Source organism: Lepisma saccharinum, chromosome 17 (genome assembly GCF_977018435.1).
Source record: "Lepisma saccharinum chromosome 17, izLepSacc3.1, whole genome shotgun sequence".
In the NCBI taxonomy this organism is placed as follows: domain Eukaryota; kingdom Metazoa; phylum Arthropoda; class Insecta; order Zygentoma; family Lepismatidae; genus Lepisma; species Lepisma saccharinum.
Window position 1 is genome coordinate 33,274,897 of NC_139245.1, and position 20,067 is coordinate 33,294,963.

The 20,067-nt window shown below is 36.8% G+C and overlaps 2 protein-coding genes across 5 annotated transcripts; both read left to right on the forward strand.

The window, feature by feature from the left end:
• The first annotated feature begins 10,276 nt into the window (after nt 1-10,276).
• On the forward strand, nt 10,277-13,075 carry LOC146001263 (uncharacterized). 2 transcript variants are annotated; one of them, XM_083138567.1, is made up of 2 exons: nt 10,277-10,384; nt 12,230-13,075. In XM_083138567.1, exons 1-2 carry the CDS (start codon nt 10,343-10,345, stop codon nt 12,986-12,988), a joined length of 801 nt encoding a protein of 266 aa, XP_082994693.1. In that variant the 5' UTR covers nt 10,277-10,342; the 3' UTR covers nt 12,989-13,075. The 2 variants fall into 2 exon arrangements, with proteins under 2 accessions (XP_082994693.1, XP_082994692.1); XM_083138566.1 differs by lacking the exon at nt 10,277-10,384 and adding an exon at nt 10,400-10,608.
• Nucleotides 13,076-15,884: 2,809 nt separating this feature from the next.
• On the forward strand, nt 15,885-20,067 carry LOC146001264 (uncharacterized). 3 transcript variants are annotated; one of them, XM_083138570.1, is made up of 2 exons: nt 15,885-15,915; nt 19,184-20,067. In XM_083138570.1, exon 2 carries the CDS (start codon nt 19,286-19,288, stop codon nt 19,850-19,852), a length of 567 nt encoding a protein of 188 aa, XP_082994696.1. In that variant the 5' UTR covers nt 15,885-15,915; nt 19,184-19,285; the 3' UTR covers nt 19,853-20,067. The 3 variants fall into 3 exon arrangements, with proteins under 3 accessions (XP_082994696.1, XP_082994695.1, XP_082994694.1); XM_083138569.1 differs by lacking the exon at nt 15,885-15,915 and adding an exon at nt 16,215-16,260; XM_083138568.1 differs by lacking the exon at nt 15,885-15,915 and adding an exon at nt 16,623-16,703.

Here is a 20,067-nt window from a genome sequence, read left to right on the forward strand (position 1 = left end):
GGAAAAGATTAACGGAATTCGTATGAACTCCGTTGAGGATCTGAAAGAAGAAATTGCCCGTGTCTTTATCAGAATGATCGCTCCCGTAATGTCAAAGCGGGCAAGTCGACTCACATGGCGGTATCTCTTAGGCTCCGGGTGAATTCAGCTGTCCACTGAGAATGATGGTCAGTAATCAGCATACAGAGAAGTTCGACCATCGAGAGTTATACTGACATTAATCTTACACGTATTCTTGTCGTATTTCACAGTTCAATACAGTTTCTGCATTGATTGACGCTTTCTGTCCCCCGTCTTCCCATGCAGCGTTGCCAAACGTAAGACCAGTCTGTTCCTCCTCCCTAACAACGCTTGTCACTACACCCGATGAGGTGAAGGATCTATTGTCGTCTCTTTCAGTTCACCGTGCCCTAGGACCGGACGATATCAACACCATGTTCCTCAGGAAAACTGTGCAATCCCTGTGCTATCCCCTCTCCATTCTCTTGAACAGATGTTTTTCGGAAGGCATCTTTCCTCACGCTTGGAAACAAGCTAACATCACACCGATTCACAAAAGTGGTAACAAAAATTTTGTTTCATCTTACAGACCAATCTCCTTGCTCTCTCCTCTGTCCATCATCTGTGAAAAAGTAATCAAAGACAGACTGTACAAATTTATTTCTCCGTACTTAAGCTCTAAGCAACATGGTTTTCTTCCTGGTAGCTCCTGTCTTACAAACCTGTCTGTTTTACTCTCACATGCTATGAAATGCATTTCAAATAATTCACAATTAGATGTTGTGACTGTCGTCTTTTTATAACATTCACAATTAAGTTGTGTTAATGATAAAAATCTTTGATAAGAAGAAAGACATTTCATTATCACTGTTACTGTTCTAATTATGTATTATGGGATATAGTGTAATATATATCAATTCGTAAGTAGATTTCTGTATTTTCTTTCATAAAACAAATAATATATTTTTACTAGTTGCTAATACGAAACTAACAGCAACAATTATGGCGACCTTCAGCCAGGATTCGTGAATATATAGTGTGGAAGTTATCTTCTGATTACTTTAAATAATGGATCGGAAGCAACATTCTTACAACTTAAGAACGGGAGTTTTCTTAAGGTCCGATGTCGTCGATAGTTTCAGGGAAAATGAAACTATTGAAGAAAATGCTGACCCAATGAAGAATATTATTTGTTGCAGTAACATTGAAGCAGATTCTCGTCTTGTGAAGTGCAATAGCTGCCATAAATGGGAACATTTGGAGTGCAGAGGTTTGACTGTAATGCACTGGGTAATATTTAGCTCTTCTAATGAAAGCTATTTTTGTAAATCTTGTAAACCAGATTTCGATCCTTTTTTGTTAAAATCTTATACAAGTACAGTGAATCCAAACTTGGACAAGATTATTGCTGCATTTCAAGTAACGGTTACCCAAAGTTTGCAGCAAAATAATGAAAATCTTCAAGAAAAGTTGCAACAGAACATTCGCTGTGAATTGCAACAAAATAATGAAATGTTGCAAAAGGATATGCAGAGAAATAATGAAAATCTTCAAGAAAAGTTGCAAAAGGATATGCTGCAAAATAATGAAAAACTTCAAGAAAAGTTGCAACAGAACATTCGCTGTGAATTGCAACAAAATAATGAAATGTTGCAAAAGGATATGCAACAAAATAATGAAATGTTACAAAGGGAATTGCAACAAAATAATGAAAATCTGGAAGAGAAGTTTCAAGCCATTCGAAATGAATTACAGCAGCATAATGTTAGTTTTAACGGCCGGCTTGATCATATTGAACATTCGTTACAAGATGTTGCCCAAACTTGTCAAAATGTTAGCAGTGAGTTGAGGTGTAAATTGGATGAAGGTATTAGTACAATGCATGTCGAAGTTTCAATTATTCAAGAACAAATGAAGAGTCATGACGGAAAGTTGGCAAGGTTGGAAGTCTGCAATGAGGAAATTATGGAGAAATTTACTCAACATGAGGTTAGGTTTGAAACATTAAAGACGGAATTAGATAGAATGAAGGTAGTTCAGACTGCTACATGTAGCTCTGAAACCTTGGTAAATGACCTTAGAGATAGGGTTATTACTTTGGAGCAAGGCAATGCCATCAGCAACAGTGTTGCTAACGAAACTTTGAATGGAAGACGAGAACTGAGCGAAGAGGATGGAAATAGTAAACAAACTGAGCATGTGGCTTGTCAAACAAATAATGCAAATTCAAATCGAAGATCACGAAATGTTAAATTTCGGGCTAGTGACAAACGTGGTGTTGGTTCTTCCGGTTATGATTCTTCTGACATTGATGTACCTGCAATTACTAAACGTAAATCAGGTCAGAACGCTACTTCTTTAGGAACTGATTTTACCTATAGGCTTTCCAATACATCCTATTTGTGGGATCCTCCATTACGTGACGAATCACCTGCTCATTTCACTACACATCCGTTGGCCAATAGGGACTTCGCACTTTCGGAGAATGCATATAGAGTGCATTACAATGAACCTTGTTCTGCTAACCATTATGGTTATGGAAGTCCTCTGAATGCCAGTTTTCATAATGAAACTCAGTGTTGTACAACGAAAGCTTATTCAAATAATCCAATTTCACAAATGTGTTTTCAGCATACACCTTCATGTGAGAAGCCAATATATACTGTGGCTGGTAATACAAATGCTACAACTTCAATGAGTCCGATGTTTTGTAACCAAAATTACATTCCCAGAAATAACATTTTGAATGATCCAATTAACATTGCTTCTAGGGATTCTAAGTCTCCAAATTTTGAATCAAACCAGTTTTGTAAACCTGAGCGTGCAGAATGTAATACAAATATTTCTACAGGAAACCCATTTGGAGAATGCCCGGGTAAAGTTATTCGTGTAAATGAGCTAAGCCAGTTACCACGTTTTGGAGGTGACGTCTCGAAACAATCAGCTAGGGAGTTTATAGACCAGCTGACAACAATGTTAAATTTGATTGGTGTATCTTCTCAATATCGCCTGCAAGTTATTCACAAATGTTTCTACAATACTGCAGCGTATTGGTTCAATACTGAAAGACGGAATTTCTCATCATATGATGATTTTGTGAGCAAGTTTCTTGAACAATTTGCTTCGAATGATTTGTTAGAAAGCCAACTGGCAGTTTTGCGTTCTCGTAAATACAACACATCTTCTGGTTTATCATTAGAAGCGTATGTATTGAAGGTATATTCATCTTATTGCAACCTTGTAGAAAAGCCTAAACAAGCTGAGATAATAAGAGTAATTCTGAAGCAATTGCCAGAAACAGTTTCTAAGAATGTGGGTTGTCACGAAATTTCCAACCTTAAACAATTAACACAAAAACTCAGGACAATAGACTTATATTCTAGTGATAAAACTAAATCTTTGTCACTACCTGGTGATTATATAAGTGGGGAGTACAACTCGAATAGGTTCGAAAAATCTAGGCATTTTGTAAGGCAAGTGTCTATGGAAAATAAGTCATGCAGTGATTCATCTACCCAAACAGTAGCTTCAGAGAGACTTATGGGCCAACCAGCTGCTAGGAATCCCAGAAACAACTATAGGCAATCTGGAGCTAACCAAGAGAGCTATAGGTGACAAGGTAACGATCGAAGTTTATACTTTCATAACAACAATCGAAGAACAAACACTCAAATAAACGCTAGTAATGGCAATAATACAGATGCACCTAGATACAACAGGAATAGAAGATTTCAAAGTCCGACTAATACAGAATTGCGAGGTGACTCCAATATCACTAACTCAGAGATTTCAGCAAGGAACAATGGAAATTTCCGAAATGGAATGAATTGCAATGACATTAGTTTAAATCAAGAATGTTCCTCAGTAACTAATGTTACTAGTGGGAGCCCTCCGAGAACATTAAACAACTAAGGCGGGGAAATGCGCTCCAATTCGCCCTGCCAAAGGAAGCCCACATGGAGCTTACTTGTAATTATGATCCTTACCTTTTGCATGTTAAGTCTTGTCTCGGTGACTTTAAGAGAGTTAAATATTTAGACGTTGATAAAGATGATGTTTTACCTGTTGCATTTTTGCTGGAGTGGTTTGATTCAGAACCTGAGTGGACTGTTACAGATAAAGGAACTCCTACACCTTTACTTGAAGCACCAGAAATACAGGGAAGAATTTGTGACTTGTTTCTTAATTGTTTAATTGACACTGGTAGTCAATGTAATTTGTTGGATTACAAGGTTTGGATAACTCTAAGTTCTTTATTGCCAAGTATAAAGCTGGAACCAATAGAAGGAATTCAGTTGACTTGTTTCGCTGGTGAGCAACGTATAAAAGTTGTAGGTTTTAAATATGTCATTATGCAGTTGGGAGATGAATTTTTCCACGTGGGTTTATATGCAGTTAAACAATTACATGCCGATTTGATCTTGGGAGCACCATTTTTGTGGCAGTACAAGGCTATAATTAATTATCGTATGTCTACTGTTGAACTAATTCATTCAAGTGGTACGGAAGTATCAGCTCCTTTTGTTCCGAGTTCCACAAATAATACTTGCTCGCTAAATTCCGTAATTGGATCTTGTAAAACTTTGACATTTGAATCTTCTCATGTTAATGATTCTGCTTATCTAGCTTCCGAAGAAGATATCCATAAGAAAGTTTATGGCAACGAATATTGTGAAGCTGGAGTTGCTGATAATTTATTTAATTTATTACTGAAGTATCAAGATGTGTTTTCGGACAAACCAAAGGCAGCCAAGGTGGAAGCTTATGACATAGAGCTAGATACGAATGAACCTATAGTGGCATCTACGTACCCTATTCCATTCGCTAGGCGAGATGATATGGAGAAAGAATTAAAGAAATGGAAAACGTGGGGAGTAATTCATGAAAGTAATTCTCCATACCGGAACCCTCTCCACATAGTTCCAAAGGCAGGTGGATTATGGAGTCCTGTTGTTGATTTTAGGAAGCTGAATGAACATGTAATTTCACCCATGACACAGGTTGAACCTATATCTGAACTTTTGCCTAGGTTGAGAGGCGCAAAATTCTTTTCGACGATTGACCTAACTTGTGGATATTTTCAAATACCACTGACACCTAGATCTTATAAGTTCACATCTTTCTCATATCGTGGAATTTTAATGGAATTTCATTTTTTGCCCTTTGGTATTAAGAGTGCTGTTAGTGTTTTTGTCGACAGAATGCATAAAGTGTTTGGCAATGATACTAGTTAATTTCTTATTGTGTATGTGGATGATATTCTTATATTTTCATCATCACTGGAAAGTCATTTAAAACATTTGGACTACGTGTTGAAAACTTTGAGACAAGTAAATATGTCCATCAAATTATCGAAGTGCACATTTTGTAAAACTGAAGTGAAGTTTCTTGGTCACATAGTATCAGGTGAAACCATCGCTGTAGATCCAGAAATAAATCTAGCAATAACTGAATATCCTACTCCAACAAATAGAAAAGCGTTAAGAAAATTTTTAGGAATGGTAAATTGGAGGAGAAAATTTGTGGATAAGTTTGCAATGATTGCGGCTCCTTTATACGATTTACTTAAAACGAATAAGAAATGGGAATGGAATGAAGCACATCTCCAGGCATTTAAACGTCTGAAGGAATTGGCTTTGTCTCCGGAGATGTTAGCTCAACCTATCTTGAACAACACTTTCCATGTAAATACTGATGGCAGTAAAATAGGAATCGGTGGAGTCTTATGGCAATATTCTGACGATGGTGAAACTTTGATTATCCAGTATGCGAGCAGAGTTTTGCGAGGTTCAGAATTAACATATTCTGTGCATGAAATAGAATGTCTTGCCATCCTTTTTTCCGTGGAAAAATTTTCAATATATCTATTGGGCAGACCATTTGTAATACATTGTGACCATCAATCACTTTCTTGGTTAAATTCAGCAAGATCGTTAAATCCAAGGCTTAATAGATGGGCTTTGAAATTGCAAAATTATCATTATACAATTCAGCATGTTAGTGGTTCTGCAAATACGGCCGCGGACGCGTTAAGTAGATATCCAATTAAGTCACAAAACAATGTGTTTCCTTCCACTTTACATGTAAACGGCACAGATATTGATTTACTTGAAGAAGAATACTTTTTGTATTGGATCAAAGTACAACAACACGATGAATTATGTCAACGTATAATTTCTATGTTAGTCAAGGGTGATGACCATTTCGAAATTCAGGGAATATTTAAACTACATAAAAATATATTGTTTTATAGATCTACCAACTCCAATCATTGGAGAGTTTTTGTACCTGAAGCAGCTGTCAAGAAAGTTTTGTATGAACAACATGATTTGGCTGGCCATTTTGGGTTTTCTAAGCTTTATAAGAAGTGTTCTAAATTCTATTTCTGGCCTAAGATGAGAGGAAGTGTCAAGTCATATTTAAGTGATTGTGTGGAATGTGCAAGGACGAAACAAAAAACACAACATATTACCAAAGAGGAGCTTCACGTGACTTCTTACAAATTACATCAGTTCTTATCTTTAGACTTGATTGGCCCATTGCCATTATCTCAAGGATATCAACATATTCTGACTATTGTAGAATTAACCAGCAAATATGTTATGGCTTATCCTCTCAGGAAGGCAACAACTCGAGAAATTATCAACAGAATTAACTCAGGTTATTTCCATCATTATCCTATGTGTACAGTTATGTTAACGGATAATGGATCACAATTTAAATCCAATGAATGGGAAAAAATTTTGAAGTCAATTGGTGTAAAGCATATTCTCACTTCACCATATTCGCCTCATGCGAATCCAATTGAGAGATATAATAAAGAGATCATTCGTTTGCTTAGACTCTTTTGTAAAACCAAACACAGATCTTGGTCCAAAGTTTTAACAAATGTTATAAAATTACTAAATTACTCATATAACGAGGTTGTTGGTTTCACTCCGGCTGAAATTTTCCTACACGAGGAAGTTCGGGATAAAATAACTTCTGCTATTGACTGGCCAGAAGAGATGAACGAATTGTCTTGGACAGCTAAATATATTCAGTTAATTGAAACAACTAAACGTTCAAAATCTAGGAAGAAGAATCATTCAAACGCAGAAACCCCTACAATTGTTCAAGGTGATTTGGTTATGGTTAGGAATCATGCAAGAAGTTCTGCCTTGAACAAAACTATCCATAAATTTTATGACTTATATGTGGGGCCATTTTTGGTAGAGGAAGTGAAGAACAATTTCGTGAACTTGGTGTCTTTAGATGGACAACAGATAAAGTGTAGACACAATTTACAAAATATCAAACCCTTCCACTGTTCATTGAAGAAGAAACACGAGTTGTTGTTGAATGTTAACAAATAGGTGCGCAAGGGTAACAACGTAGTTTTGAATTGATTGTCATTCTTTGAAAGATTTGTTATAGTATTAAATGTTGTTTTGAATGTTGAATATTTTAAAGTTATGTAACTGTTCGATGTGCATATTTAAGATCTTGTATCTTTTTAAGCCACCAAAGTATGATGTCTATATTTTCTTCACCCCAGGAGGGGAGGTTATTGTGACTGTCATCTTTTTATAACATTCACAATTAAGTTGTGTTAATGATAAAAATCTTTGATAAGAAGAAAGACATTTCATTATCACTGTTACTGTTCTAATTATGTATTATGGGATATAGTGTAATATATATCAATTCGTAAGTAGATTTCTGTATTTTCTTTCATAAAACAAATAATATATTTTTACTAGTTGCTAATACGAAACTAACAGCAACAATGTAATATACTTTGATCTGGCCAAAGCCTTTGATACTGTTAGTCATCGTCTTCTGATTCACAAATTATGCAATAAATTCAACATTCATGGCAAATTTCTCACCCTTCTCACAGATTACCTTAACGATCGCCAACAACGTGTCGTTCTTCCTGGAACTGTTTCTAACTTTCTTCCTGTCCTCTCTGGAGTTCCACAGGGTAGTGTTCTAGGACCTCTGTTGTTCATATTATTCGTCGATGACCTTGCCGACCATCTCACAGCTCCCTCTAGCAATTACCTTCTTTTCGCAGATGACTGTAAAATTTTCAGGGAAATCTCCACTTCCGACGATACTCATCTTCTTCAGAATGACATAGCAACATTTACTTCCTGGTGCCTGACATGGAATCTTACATTACATCCTGACAAGTGTACTACTCTAACTATCTCTCTCAAGAAGAATCTGTTAAAGTCATCTTACTCCATCTCTGGCAATAACATCAAAGCAGTATCCTCTCATAAGGACCTAGGCATTGTTTTCGACCAAAAGCTCACATTTGAGGAACATATTTTATGCACCACAAAAAAGGCCATGCGTCTCTTAGGTTTACTCTACCGTTTCACTGAAATTAGTGACATCTCAACCCTCACTTTGTACTTCAAATCATTCATCTCCCCAATAATAGAATACTGCTCTCCCGTCTGGTCCATGGCATGTCCCACTCACCTCTCCAGAATCGATTCAGTCTTACACTTCTTCCTAGCTATCGTCCGTCACAGGGTTCCCTCATTACGCAATTTTTCATCTCCACATCTCTTGTCTTTTCTAAACTTACAAACTGCTTATCAGCGACGTTTGCAGAATGATTTCAGTTACTTATACAAAATTGTGAATGGCAAAATCCGCTGCAACACACTCCTTGAGGAACTCCACTTTAGAGTACCTATGCGCACAACTCGCAATACAAGGTTATTTTATACAAAAAAACCTAGACTGGAAATTCAAAAAAGATCTCTCTTTTATAGACTTCCCACACAATATAATGATCTCCCCTCAAATATTGATATATTTTCCTCCGAGTTTGCCTTTCGGTCTTCTATCAGAAGAAATACTTGTAATTAATATCACATAGTGCCATCTCTTACTTATTTTTTTGTTCATTTTTTGTCACTTTTATGTTGTTTTGTTACTCTTAATTATTTCTTATTTATTTTTATTTATTTATTTTATTTTTTTATCTTTATGCTTATTATAATTATTGCTTTCTCATTGTTGACAATTTCAGTGTAAAATGGCCACCTGTGCTGTATCTGAAATTTTCTCAAATAAATATATAAATAAATAATATTAGTTCAATATCCAATTGTGATATTTTGCTCACTCAGTTTATTCTTTTCCGTTTATGGCGTAGTTTCTACTTATTTTTGTATTTTCTTTTCAAAAAAATCTCCTGCACTTTTTCACGCTGTATAAATTATCTACTATTATAACATAAACATCCTGTTTCAACCATCAATCAATGACAAGAACCTTGCGGATGATGTGTACACCAATTTTGATATGTAAATATAATAATACATTTCCCAGAAATATGGTTGGATGATTGATTTGGTCCATTTTATGCACAGTAAAGCTAATCGGAACTGGAACTATAGTTTAAAGTGGGATCCGAACCACTACGTGCCTTCACCGCCTCGAAACATGGCTCCAAGAGCTTGCACAAGTGCAAAGAGGAGATGAGCTCCTACTTGGGCCCTAAAATCCCTGAGTGAGAAAAAAATGGCAAAGTAACGTTACACGCAACAATTCTAATATACACAAATTGAACAGTATGGATTTACCTTACAGCAGAATTTCTTTTGAATCTTTAATACGCTGTTGTGATGTTTCAGGACCCCCACAATTCGACAGTTACTTTCATTGCCATGACTACTATACATTCCAAGGAAGAAGGATTATAATATCTATTTTACAATGCTAATTAGTTGATAATATTATTGCAATGTTCTAGAAAGAGCGCACCATAATAATCATGGTATTTATATTTATAGATTTCCCAATAACATGAGAAATATGAGACAAAATACGCAATTCAAACATTTTGCTGCAGACGATGTCCAGGAGGTCCGAACCCCCCTGAAAGAATTACCAAGTTCTAAAATTAAAATATAGGCTACTTATTTAACATTTGTTGTTTAGTCCATGATTATTTCCGCCGAACTTATTGGAAGGCAAGGGTTATATTGGGATCATAACTTTGAATGACAGTTCCAAAGAAGATTTATGCACACTACCACTTATAACAATATGCATAAAATATTAATCATGAACTCTACTTTTCGTCAACTGGATCTAATACTCTCTTTTTGTTATTGAATAGATATTCAATTCTTTATGTATTTAAGAAGCATTTACACACTCTCTGCCATTATCTTTGAAACACGACTGTTCCCCTGTTGATTTTATGCTTACACTAGGAGTGCATTATAGAGTTAACAATACTCGATCGATCGAGCATTATTGAAGATGCAGCTACCATGGTTGGGCAAATATGGCTCGAGATAAGGGTCTGGTATTACTATAAGGCATAGAAATGGCAAAGCGTTGTAGAGTGGAGAATCCAACTGAAAGTTTGGTAAATCCACCTCTTAATGTATAAGAATTTTTAGAGCCGTAATACGAAATCAACCGATTTCTATGTATATAGTGTGTGAAATTACTACATGGAGACTAAGGCCGTGTCCGAAAGGTGTTTATACGAACACCATCCTTGGAGAATGGTCTTGCAGTTCAGTCTTGTATCCTTGGACTGGAAGCGAAAATCTTTCGAATTACTCTTCGACTGGAGCGCCTAATACGGTCAGTAGACAAAGCTAAGAACACATTCTTTTACCCGCGTCACAAACACTTATTTTCACCATAGAACCCACATAGAACTTTTAAAAGGTCTTGTACTTACATTTCCACACAATAGAACTGCAGCCAACATCTGGCTGACTTCCATGATTTCAAACAAATGGACAACAAATGGGCAAGTGTGGATTGTGGCGCACTGCATTCTGTGGACTCGATTGCTCCTTAAATTAGCATTGCGAGCGAGAAAATTTTACGAAATTTATTATTATTTGTATAAAATTTGAAATCGAGGGTGGCGTAATTGCCCATCTGTGCCCCTTGCAAGTACCCTTTGCTGTCTGGAAGAAAAATACAAGGACACGTAAAAACTAATTCCATCCTGAGTATCCAATTGTCCTGCTATTCTTAGATTCTCCTAGTCTTGTTTTTTTACTTCAATGTTTGATTCCCCTAGAATGAACTTCCGTCCAAGGTCGGGGGCGGGGGACAATGCCCCTTGCCCCCCTGTGGTTGCGACACTGTTTATGAGTGTCTCATCATCAATTTCACGTCATCATTCATTGTTGCGATTAGCTAGAAGTAGCAGAAAAACAACGCTAAGTAACAAAAACCAAATATCCACTCCCTCCGTCTACCACATGAATCACTATTACCAAAAGGTAGACTTGGGAAACAAAAATTAAACAGTTCAAACTACATAGCAACACATCCAAGAAAAACATCCAAACACATTAGGCACCTTTAACATAATACTACTCAAAATGTCACAACTGTTCTAGATACTGAAAATTGCAAAATCATTTTCCGAAGTCTGAATCTGTAGGGGAATTTTTCCTCCCAATCCTGATACGACATTATACGGAATCCCATACACCCTAATTAACCACAAAATCAATAAGTGTCTTTGTTATGTTGCTAGTAACACATGATATAATTGTAAAGATAGTGAGAAGTCAAGGTAGGAATGTGTTCTGTATTTTTCACAGGAGGAAGCAGAGCAGGCTCTCAGTGGGGGCAGTTGCCCCCATTGCCCCCCTCTAGCTACGGGCCTGATTCCAAAAGGTTATTTAGGCATTTTGTATGTATCTTTATAGCGCTAGGGTGTACCAAACAGACAGCCTACTCAGAAAAAGTACTCTTGTCTATGTCTGTTCATGTAGCTAAGTCAACTGTCAGTAGGTCTGAAGGTGTCGCGAACTAATAGATCTACAAAATTATATTTCAATGTTGTCACGTAATGAAGGTATCGATGATTCGATTTCCTGTGGACTCTAATAGCAAATCCTCAAGCAGGGTTGTTTCACGTCAGAAGATAAGTTTGGAGGCACATTCTACAGTCGGAAATAACTTCAAACTGTGAACCTGGTCTCGACTAACACATCCGAGCATAAATTAGAATTCAAACAAATATTTCAATGTAACAAAATTCTCCCCATCGGCCCATCTATCTGTCCGTGAGAGGCAAGTATCATCAGGCAGGAAGGAACTATGTTCAAACATATATTGGAAAGTCTGAAAACCTGATTAAAGTATGCGAAAATTGAGAGTGTCAGGTTTCCTCACACTATTCTTACTGGCATTTTAAATATAAATAGTTATTATGACTGTACTTACTTCTTTCCAGCTCGATGTAAACAAATTAGTTACTGTTTGGCTTGAAGTGAAATGCTCGCAGTGTACGGAACAGGCTGACACGTTCAGCCCATGCAGCCAAGGACACATAATATGCAACACCTGCAAGAATATTTGCCCAAGATGCAACGGGGAGTACACGACAAATCAAGATCTCACCAGAAACACAGTAGGGAAGATACTTCCTCTCCAAGAGCAAAGTTCAGCACTTATAGACGGTGCTGATTTGAGAAGAAGATACTACGCTCTGAGTTCGAACGTCAACTGTCCGGAAGAAAGCTGCACCAAAATCATCAAGGACTCTCAAGTACTAGATCACCTCAAGAAGGACCATCACATGTGTCCCATGCGAAAAGATCCGTCTTTCGGAAGAGTGTACTGCGAGCTGCAAAAGACAAAATGTTTTGATGGGTACTTCGTGATTGTCGATGTCTCCGAATGGGGCACTTTCCTGGTTCGTGAAGAGAGGATAGGTGGCTCCAACTTCATCTGCAACTGGGTGTCTTACCTGGGGAGCAGAGCGGAAGCCAACTCCTTCAAGTACAACATCACCATCAGCAGGGACGACAACGGTCTGTTGTTCTACTTCGGCCCAGTGGAGCCACTCTACATGACCTCGGATGATGTACTGAAGACGGGCAACCACTTAGTGTTCAACGAGATCTCAATTCGAGGATCCAATGTAGCTGCAAGTATTGTAATATTCAAAGAAACCAACGCCCTCTACAATGTATTTACTAAGCCATTTTAGGAACCTGAATCCCAACGGGAAACAAATTTTGAAAAGAAGTGTCTGTACCAAGATAAGTTTTTTTGTATTGATTGAATAAAAACAAATGTGCAACTATATCTAATTCTTACACATTAGCCAATAGCACTTAAAGAAATAAATAGAATATAGGACAAGCTACTTATAAAGGGTGTCTCAAAATGATGAGACATTTTGAAAAGGGGGCACAGAGAAGAAAAACATAGTTGCAAGAGGTTTAATCATGGAAATGAATAGTGCAGAGGATACAATTTATTACATTACATGATGTTGCAGAGATTGGTAGGTTTGTGTCTTGAAGATGACGTCTAGTAGATGACGACTATTTCTGCGTGAACACACGTGTAGTCGTAGAGGGAAATTCTGCATAGCTTGACGTAACATGTCCAGATTATTCATGTGGACATGTTACGTCAAACTAAGAAGAATTTCCCTCTACGACTGCACTTGTGTTCACGCAGAAATAGTCGTCATCTTCAAGACACAGCGTAGGTGGCGTTGCCGACATATACCAACTTATCTATCACCTATTGCCTAACATAACAATATTCAAAACTTTTTGTGCCTAATATAACAATATTCCAGACTTTTTGTGAGGAGATATTATCATCATTATTATTGTTATTATACCACGGTGTCATTTATTGACATATTTAAATCTATATGTAGGAGAATCAACAAAATAATAGTAGGAAAGTTTTCAAAGAAATGGGTGGAGTAATGAATCAACAATAATATTATGTTATGTGCATTCTTTCGTTTTAAATTTGTATAAGAAATTCATTCAGTTTTCTTCCATTCGCGAGCCATTTTGCGATCACACAGATTTTGAAAGGTGGAATGTGGTTATGTGTCTGAAACATACCTCTCAAGTAGTTTAGAGCGACATGCCGAAAAGAAAAATTACATGCCGTATTTTCTTGATAAAGCAATCTAGTTCGCTTTTGCAATTACATATTTTGTCTTCAAACAAGTTCAGGAGAGAAACTTTGGAGGAAATCATTTTAGTATTTTTTCATTCCGGAAACAGGCAATTTCCACGAGCACTGCTGGCCAAATGAAATTTACTTTTATTGTTTGCCTCTTTGGCTTTTTCTTCGTTGTGTAAATTGAATCACGTTCGCTTTCAAAATAATAATAGCAAAGGGAGAGAGAGAGAGAGAGAGAGAGAGAGAGAGAGAGAGAGAGAGAGAGAGAGAGAGAGAGAGAGAGAGAGAGAGAGAGAGAGAGAGAGAGAGAGAGAGACAGAAATGAACGACTTGTTGCCAATGCTGCCAGTCGAATATATTGTAATCGGTTTTTTTAACTTTGTTTTTTTTTAATTCAGGACTAAAATGGTGTTGTGTTAGGGTTCCTTACACATGTTTCTTTTGTATGTACCACATTACTGATAAAACTTGAAAACATGGGTTTAGGCTCTATTAAACTAGCTGTGATAAAACCAATTAGGTATTGTATGTAGATATAAAATACATCACTTTCACTCAACATAATACCAATCTAACTCTGATTACAATAACACGTGTAATCTAAGTATAAAATGCACTTCTAATGAAAAATGTATAAAAATGTATTACTTGAGTTCTAGTTTAACATTTATACTGACAACTTATCAACATTATGTACAATATTATAGTTGAAATAACATCTCAGAGGTCCGGCCCCCGTGGCGGAGTGGTTAGTACATCGCGCTACGACGCCAGGAGTCCTGGGTTCGAATGCCGGCCTGGGCATGGATGTTTGAGTTAGTCCATTCATCAATTTCATCATGTCATCACTCATCCCCATCTTCGCAAATTAGCCAAAAGTGGCAGAAAAAGCGAAGTCAATCAATCAATCAATCAAACATCTCAGAGGTGTGTTTGAGGTGTCTATCGGGCATGAGCCCTTTGAGCCTTTTTGTAACTAAAATGTTATGTCTATAATAATTTGTTGATTTAAAATGAAAGCAAGTCTCTGAAATAAAAAAACAACTTAAATATACCACTTATTTCACCGAAAATTAAGCATGGTATCAGAAAAATATATTTTACAGCTACAACTTTGTGTGTTATATGGTGTACGTCGTGGGATTATTTTTTAAAAATAAATTTCCCGGTATCCAATCCTGGTCTATCTCGAAGGTGGCACTGTGACACTATAAACATGTTGCAAGGTTATAGTTTGTTGTGTGAAAATGACTCACTGGTGCAAAGTTAATGTATCACTTGAACGTGAAACAATAGAATGACAGTGTCGCAATATGCAGATATTAAAACAACTGTACAATAACAATCTCTAAGTAAAGATGTTTAACATAACCTATGGAGAAGCAAATGTAGAAGTCAATAGCACCATGAAACGTTTCGACGGCAACTTCAAGTCATTTTGTGATTATTCCGCAAAGGACAAGACACTCATACAAGTGATTTAGTAAATTTCATCAAATTACAGAGTAGAGCGTATTATTTGTATCACATTCTGTGTTTATATTGTAACATCTTCATGTTGGTAATTTTAAACATAGGGCAACAGTTGTTATTACATGTTACGTAAGTACAATGAGTTTCCATTAATATCTCCAATTTATCTGAAGCCTGAAACTGTAAATTGGTTTGTTGCTTATGAAGAAGGCATCACATTATATCAGGAAATGCGCAATTGTGTACTCGATTTCGTGTGTTCAGTTATCTAGCATCTTTCCTATCGGCGTAGTGCATATATTTCGTATCAGTTTCAGAGATAAGTTTACCTTCTACCATCGTTACGTCATCAGAACAATCAATCTGCCCAACCGCAATACTTATAATAACCTTAATTACACCGTCCTCTTTATGTAGTTTATATGACAATATATTGAAGATAATTTCATGATAGTATTGAAGCAAATGTTTGAAATTTGATACTCAAAACAATTATTATTGCTCAAGGTATTAATTAGTACGTTAAGAAAGTTGAAATTAGATAGACTTGGCCCAACTTTCCATTGATGTTAAAATTATAAATTTATTTTTATGAATAGTTATGCTTAGAAAGTCTAATTTTTAGTGTACTTACTGTTATATAATGGTGTTCGAATCACTGGAATGGGCTTCCATCGAGAATCGAATACTGGAACCTTTAGCGAGATTATTAAGTGAGCTTACACAAAATTGCTCTGAAGTAAGTACAAATGTTTTTGCCATTAGCTGAGATTTTTCCAAATGTGAGCCGACGAATTTCTAGTCAATGTACTTTATCATCAAAATATGACGTTGATTTTACATGGACACATGGTAGGGAACATCACAGAGTAGACATTTTGGCGCCAAAAATTTTCAATTTAGATTTTCTGTTCAACGGAATCAGTAGAACCGATGAAACTGACCTCGTACCAACATTATACATAATATTATCAATTTATTACATAATAATAATAATAATAATAATAATAATTGCAAGGTGTCGTCCAACTGACGGCACCTGAAAATTTTTGAACACAGCGATTGTTTGGCGGGATCACCTGTACTTATTACACCTTCTACTTCGAAATATCGAAAAATTAATTCATATCGAAGAGGAGGTCAGTTTCAAGGTAACTTAATATATAATATTTTGGCAAAGGACATTGTTGTAATTTGTACTGAAAAGGTTACCGTGGAAACGTATTTAGTGAACTTGCTGAATTCCTTTATGTGAAACCAAAATGTCTGGTATTAAACGACCGAGATCACCTGAAGTGAGTATTTTCATATCATTGTAATGAAAATTATGCTAAACTTTTTGGGTCGGGTACCCTATTCTACATCCTCGAATTTTCAATTTTTTTTTCTTTCATTATGAAGATTGTGTGATCCTAATTGTGAATATAAAAAAAATTGAGCGCGGAAAGAAGTATTTACGAGTGTACAGCTGTTTAAAGTCGAGATTTTGTCGTTTGAAATTGTTGAGTCCAAATTTCCCAACGATTCCGGGCTCCGCCCTTGGAGTAATTGACTTACCGCCCCCTACCTCTACCGCGCCCCGCCTTTATCTATAGAGTCTCTTTTAAAGGCATGTTAGAAATTGACCGGAGTCACATGCCCCCAACACTATTTCTCACTGTTTTCCGCATTGACACATGAAGATACCAAAAATGAAGGCTAAAACTGAACCTAAGAAGGTAACTTACCTCTTTTTACCAAGGCCAGGTATTGAATTGTGGGTCGAAGTTCAATTTGTAAGTCCAAAAATGAAGTAATTTCTACGTTGAAAGTCCTTGTTGTCCTTTTCCACATAATACCACCCTCCACTCCCTTCCCATCACAAAAATAAGAAGTCGCAAATTATCCCAGCCCACAAGTCATTTAGAAAAAACAACCCTCCCCTTTACGGCCTGCAGTTGCCAAAAAGAAATAATTCTTTCCAATTTCTGAAGTCGCATAAATGAAATCCAATGTCTGAAATGTCCAATCCGCCAATATATCACACAAAAAACATATCGCAATCGCAAATGTTCTAATTGCACAAGTCAATCATAAGAAGAAAAAGAAAAAATCAGACTGCGCCTGTGACATGAATCGATGATCCGAAATCTTCAGACTTGCGCCTGTGACATGAATCCATCATTCGCCATCATAGAAGTTCTGAAAAACAATTTTTACGTTAGGCAATGAATTTTAATTTAATAAAAAACGTAAGTTTCGTAGCACGTAGATCTAAAAAATTAACTTGCAAACACTGTTTGTTATGAGGAACTAAATATTTTCACGAAAATATTTGAAATGTGCCTGAAATCGAGGGTGTAGAAAGGGGTACCGGAGCCAACCCAATTTTTAAAGTTTATGTGTAAACATGAACAATATTTTCATGGTTTACTCATTAATATGCCTTTAAACGAATCAATGCATCCAAATGAGTACGTTCCAAGTAGGCTTGCATGTATATTTTGGATCAGTGGCGGATGACTAATTTTTTACCATCACTCGTTAGGTTCGACGGGGAAGTACTGTTAGTTGTACAATTCTTTGGCGTGGTATTTATTTAATTTTAGGCCCATCGCGGGGAGACGATTACCCCTTCTGCCCATATTTTGGAATAACTTTACATGTTTCGGTACTGTATTCGGCAGTGTTGAAAATCAACAAGTGTTGGGTGGGAGGGGCGGATCACAAATTTCATAAAAAAATATTAAAGCCTAAATCTACCAAATAGAAGTAAATTCACAAAGTGTCTCATTAAAATAACAACAGCAACATTTTTAATTTAGAAGATGCAATATTGTATTTTTATAATTTACAGTTCTATGATTTCTATTTATTTTAACAAATATTTGACATAAGAGTAGTAAATTGATCACGTTCCCATCTTTGAAATAGGTTCTAAAACTGAAAATTGTTCATAAATAATAAAGCAAAATTACTATGAGGGAGGAATTTTTCATAGTGGGGAAAAGATTTAGAGATGTACAGGCTGGAAAATAAAATTTAGAGGAGGATTGCTTTACATTTCCATTTTCCAGGGTTTATCTAGGGGTTTTCCATCGTGGGTAGTTACTTTTAGGTGGTGTAACGAGAAATTTTAGCGGCAAAGTGACCATAAATTGGGTCTTTGTCAAAATTTTGGTGTTGACGTGTGTGGAGAAATCTCTTCTCCTTGGACCAATATTAGTGTGACGTCACACTGCAAGATTAAGTCCAAACAAACTTCTCACGTGGTTTTGTCCTATGCGATAGCATACATATTACACATATATCTTACTAAGGTAAGATTAACTGGAGTAAGAAATCGAGTAAAATAATGCTCCTGGCGCCGTCCGATCCGGAACCGCAGCCAATAGGCGGAGCCACTGCAGTCACGTGAGATTGCTGCACTCCCAACATCCAACGCAGCAGCGCACCTTCAGAGCTGGAATTGCTGTATTTTCTTTAAAAATGAACGATTTCCTTACTCCAGTTATTCTTAACCCTATGCTCTGTAAGGTATGTGTGATATATCGACGTATTCTTCGAAATCTCATCTTTCACACACACATTCCAATTTTGTTTCATAACTGCTGTCACAAGTTTAAAAGTCACTCCTTACGATGGAAAATCAATTCTATCAGATAGGTTAAAACCACGTTACAAGTTTGTTTGGAGTCAATCTTGCTCAATTATCTGCTGATGACGTCACCACTAATATGGTCCATTTAAACACTGATATTAGACATTTGAACATGCTTATTCTCTCTACTTTCAGTTGACAGTGACGAACCTGGAAAATTTCTGGAAAGAGCTAAAGTGTTCTCAGTGCGGGGAGCTCATAATCTGTGAGATCCATGTGTGCGAAGAAGGACACACCATGTGCTCAAACTGCAGGAATTCCTGCCCCGTATGTTTAGGAGGATACCAAACTCCACATCGAGTGCTTCCTAAAGTGGACATCCAAGATGCACCAGTGGAGGAAACACCTACGACCTTCAAGTGTCCGAACCAGACATGCAGAGCAATTATTTCGGAAGAATCGATACTGGAACACCTCACGAAGGTGCACCAGATGTGTCCAACGACCAAGACTCCTTTCTTTGGGAAGGTGACCTGGTCCTTCTCCATGAGCAGGATCTTGGACGAGCGGACGACCATCTGCTTTGTACCTGAATGGGGTTGGTTTCTGCTTCGTGAGGAAAGGGTATCTCACTCCCATCTTGTGGCGTGGTGGGTGGGGTACGTGGGAAGCAGCCAGGATACCTTCAACTACAAGTTGGTGCTCGGTACTCCTAAGACGACCATCGCTTACTTCCAGGCTACAGTGGAACCTGTTCACGTGAGTCTGAATGGTTTGTTGGAAACTGGCAACCACATGGTTTTCAACGATAACTCCTTGGTTGGCGTCAACGATCTTACGGTAACCATTAGCATTCAAAAATAACAGCCCCAACCTAAAATACACATCGTTGCAGCCAAGAAATTCATATCTATGCCGCGGTTTTTGTGTTCTGGCTTATTTTCGATTCCTTGACTAAATCAATATACTAGCTAATGAGTATCTTCGATATTTATGAAATTTTCTTATTGTTAATTTTAGTATTATCAATTAAACCCGTCTAAGATGATTATATTTCTTGTGTTCGAATATATTTTGTA

Bases quoted from the DNA above. Each gene is read 5' to 3' on its own strand.
- LOC146001263 (XM_083138566.1), top strand. From the start codon at position 10,447: ATGTATATAGTGTGTGAAATTACTACATGGAGACTAAGGCCGTGTCCG. The intron at 10,609-12,229 runs GTCAGTAGACAA...ACTTCTTTCCAG, and splicing joins CGACTGGAGCGCCTAATACG to CTCGATGTAAACAAATTAGT.
- LOC146001264 (XM_083138568.1), top strand. From the start codon at position 16,671: ATGTCTGGTATTAAACGACCGAGATCACCTGAA. The intron at 16,704-19,183 runs GTGAGTATTTTC...CTCTACTTTCAG, and splicing joins AACGACCGAGATCACCTGAA to TTGACAGTGACGAACCTGGA.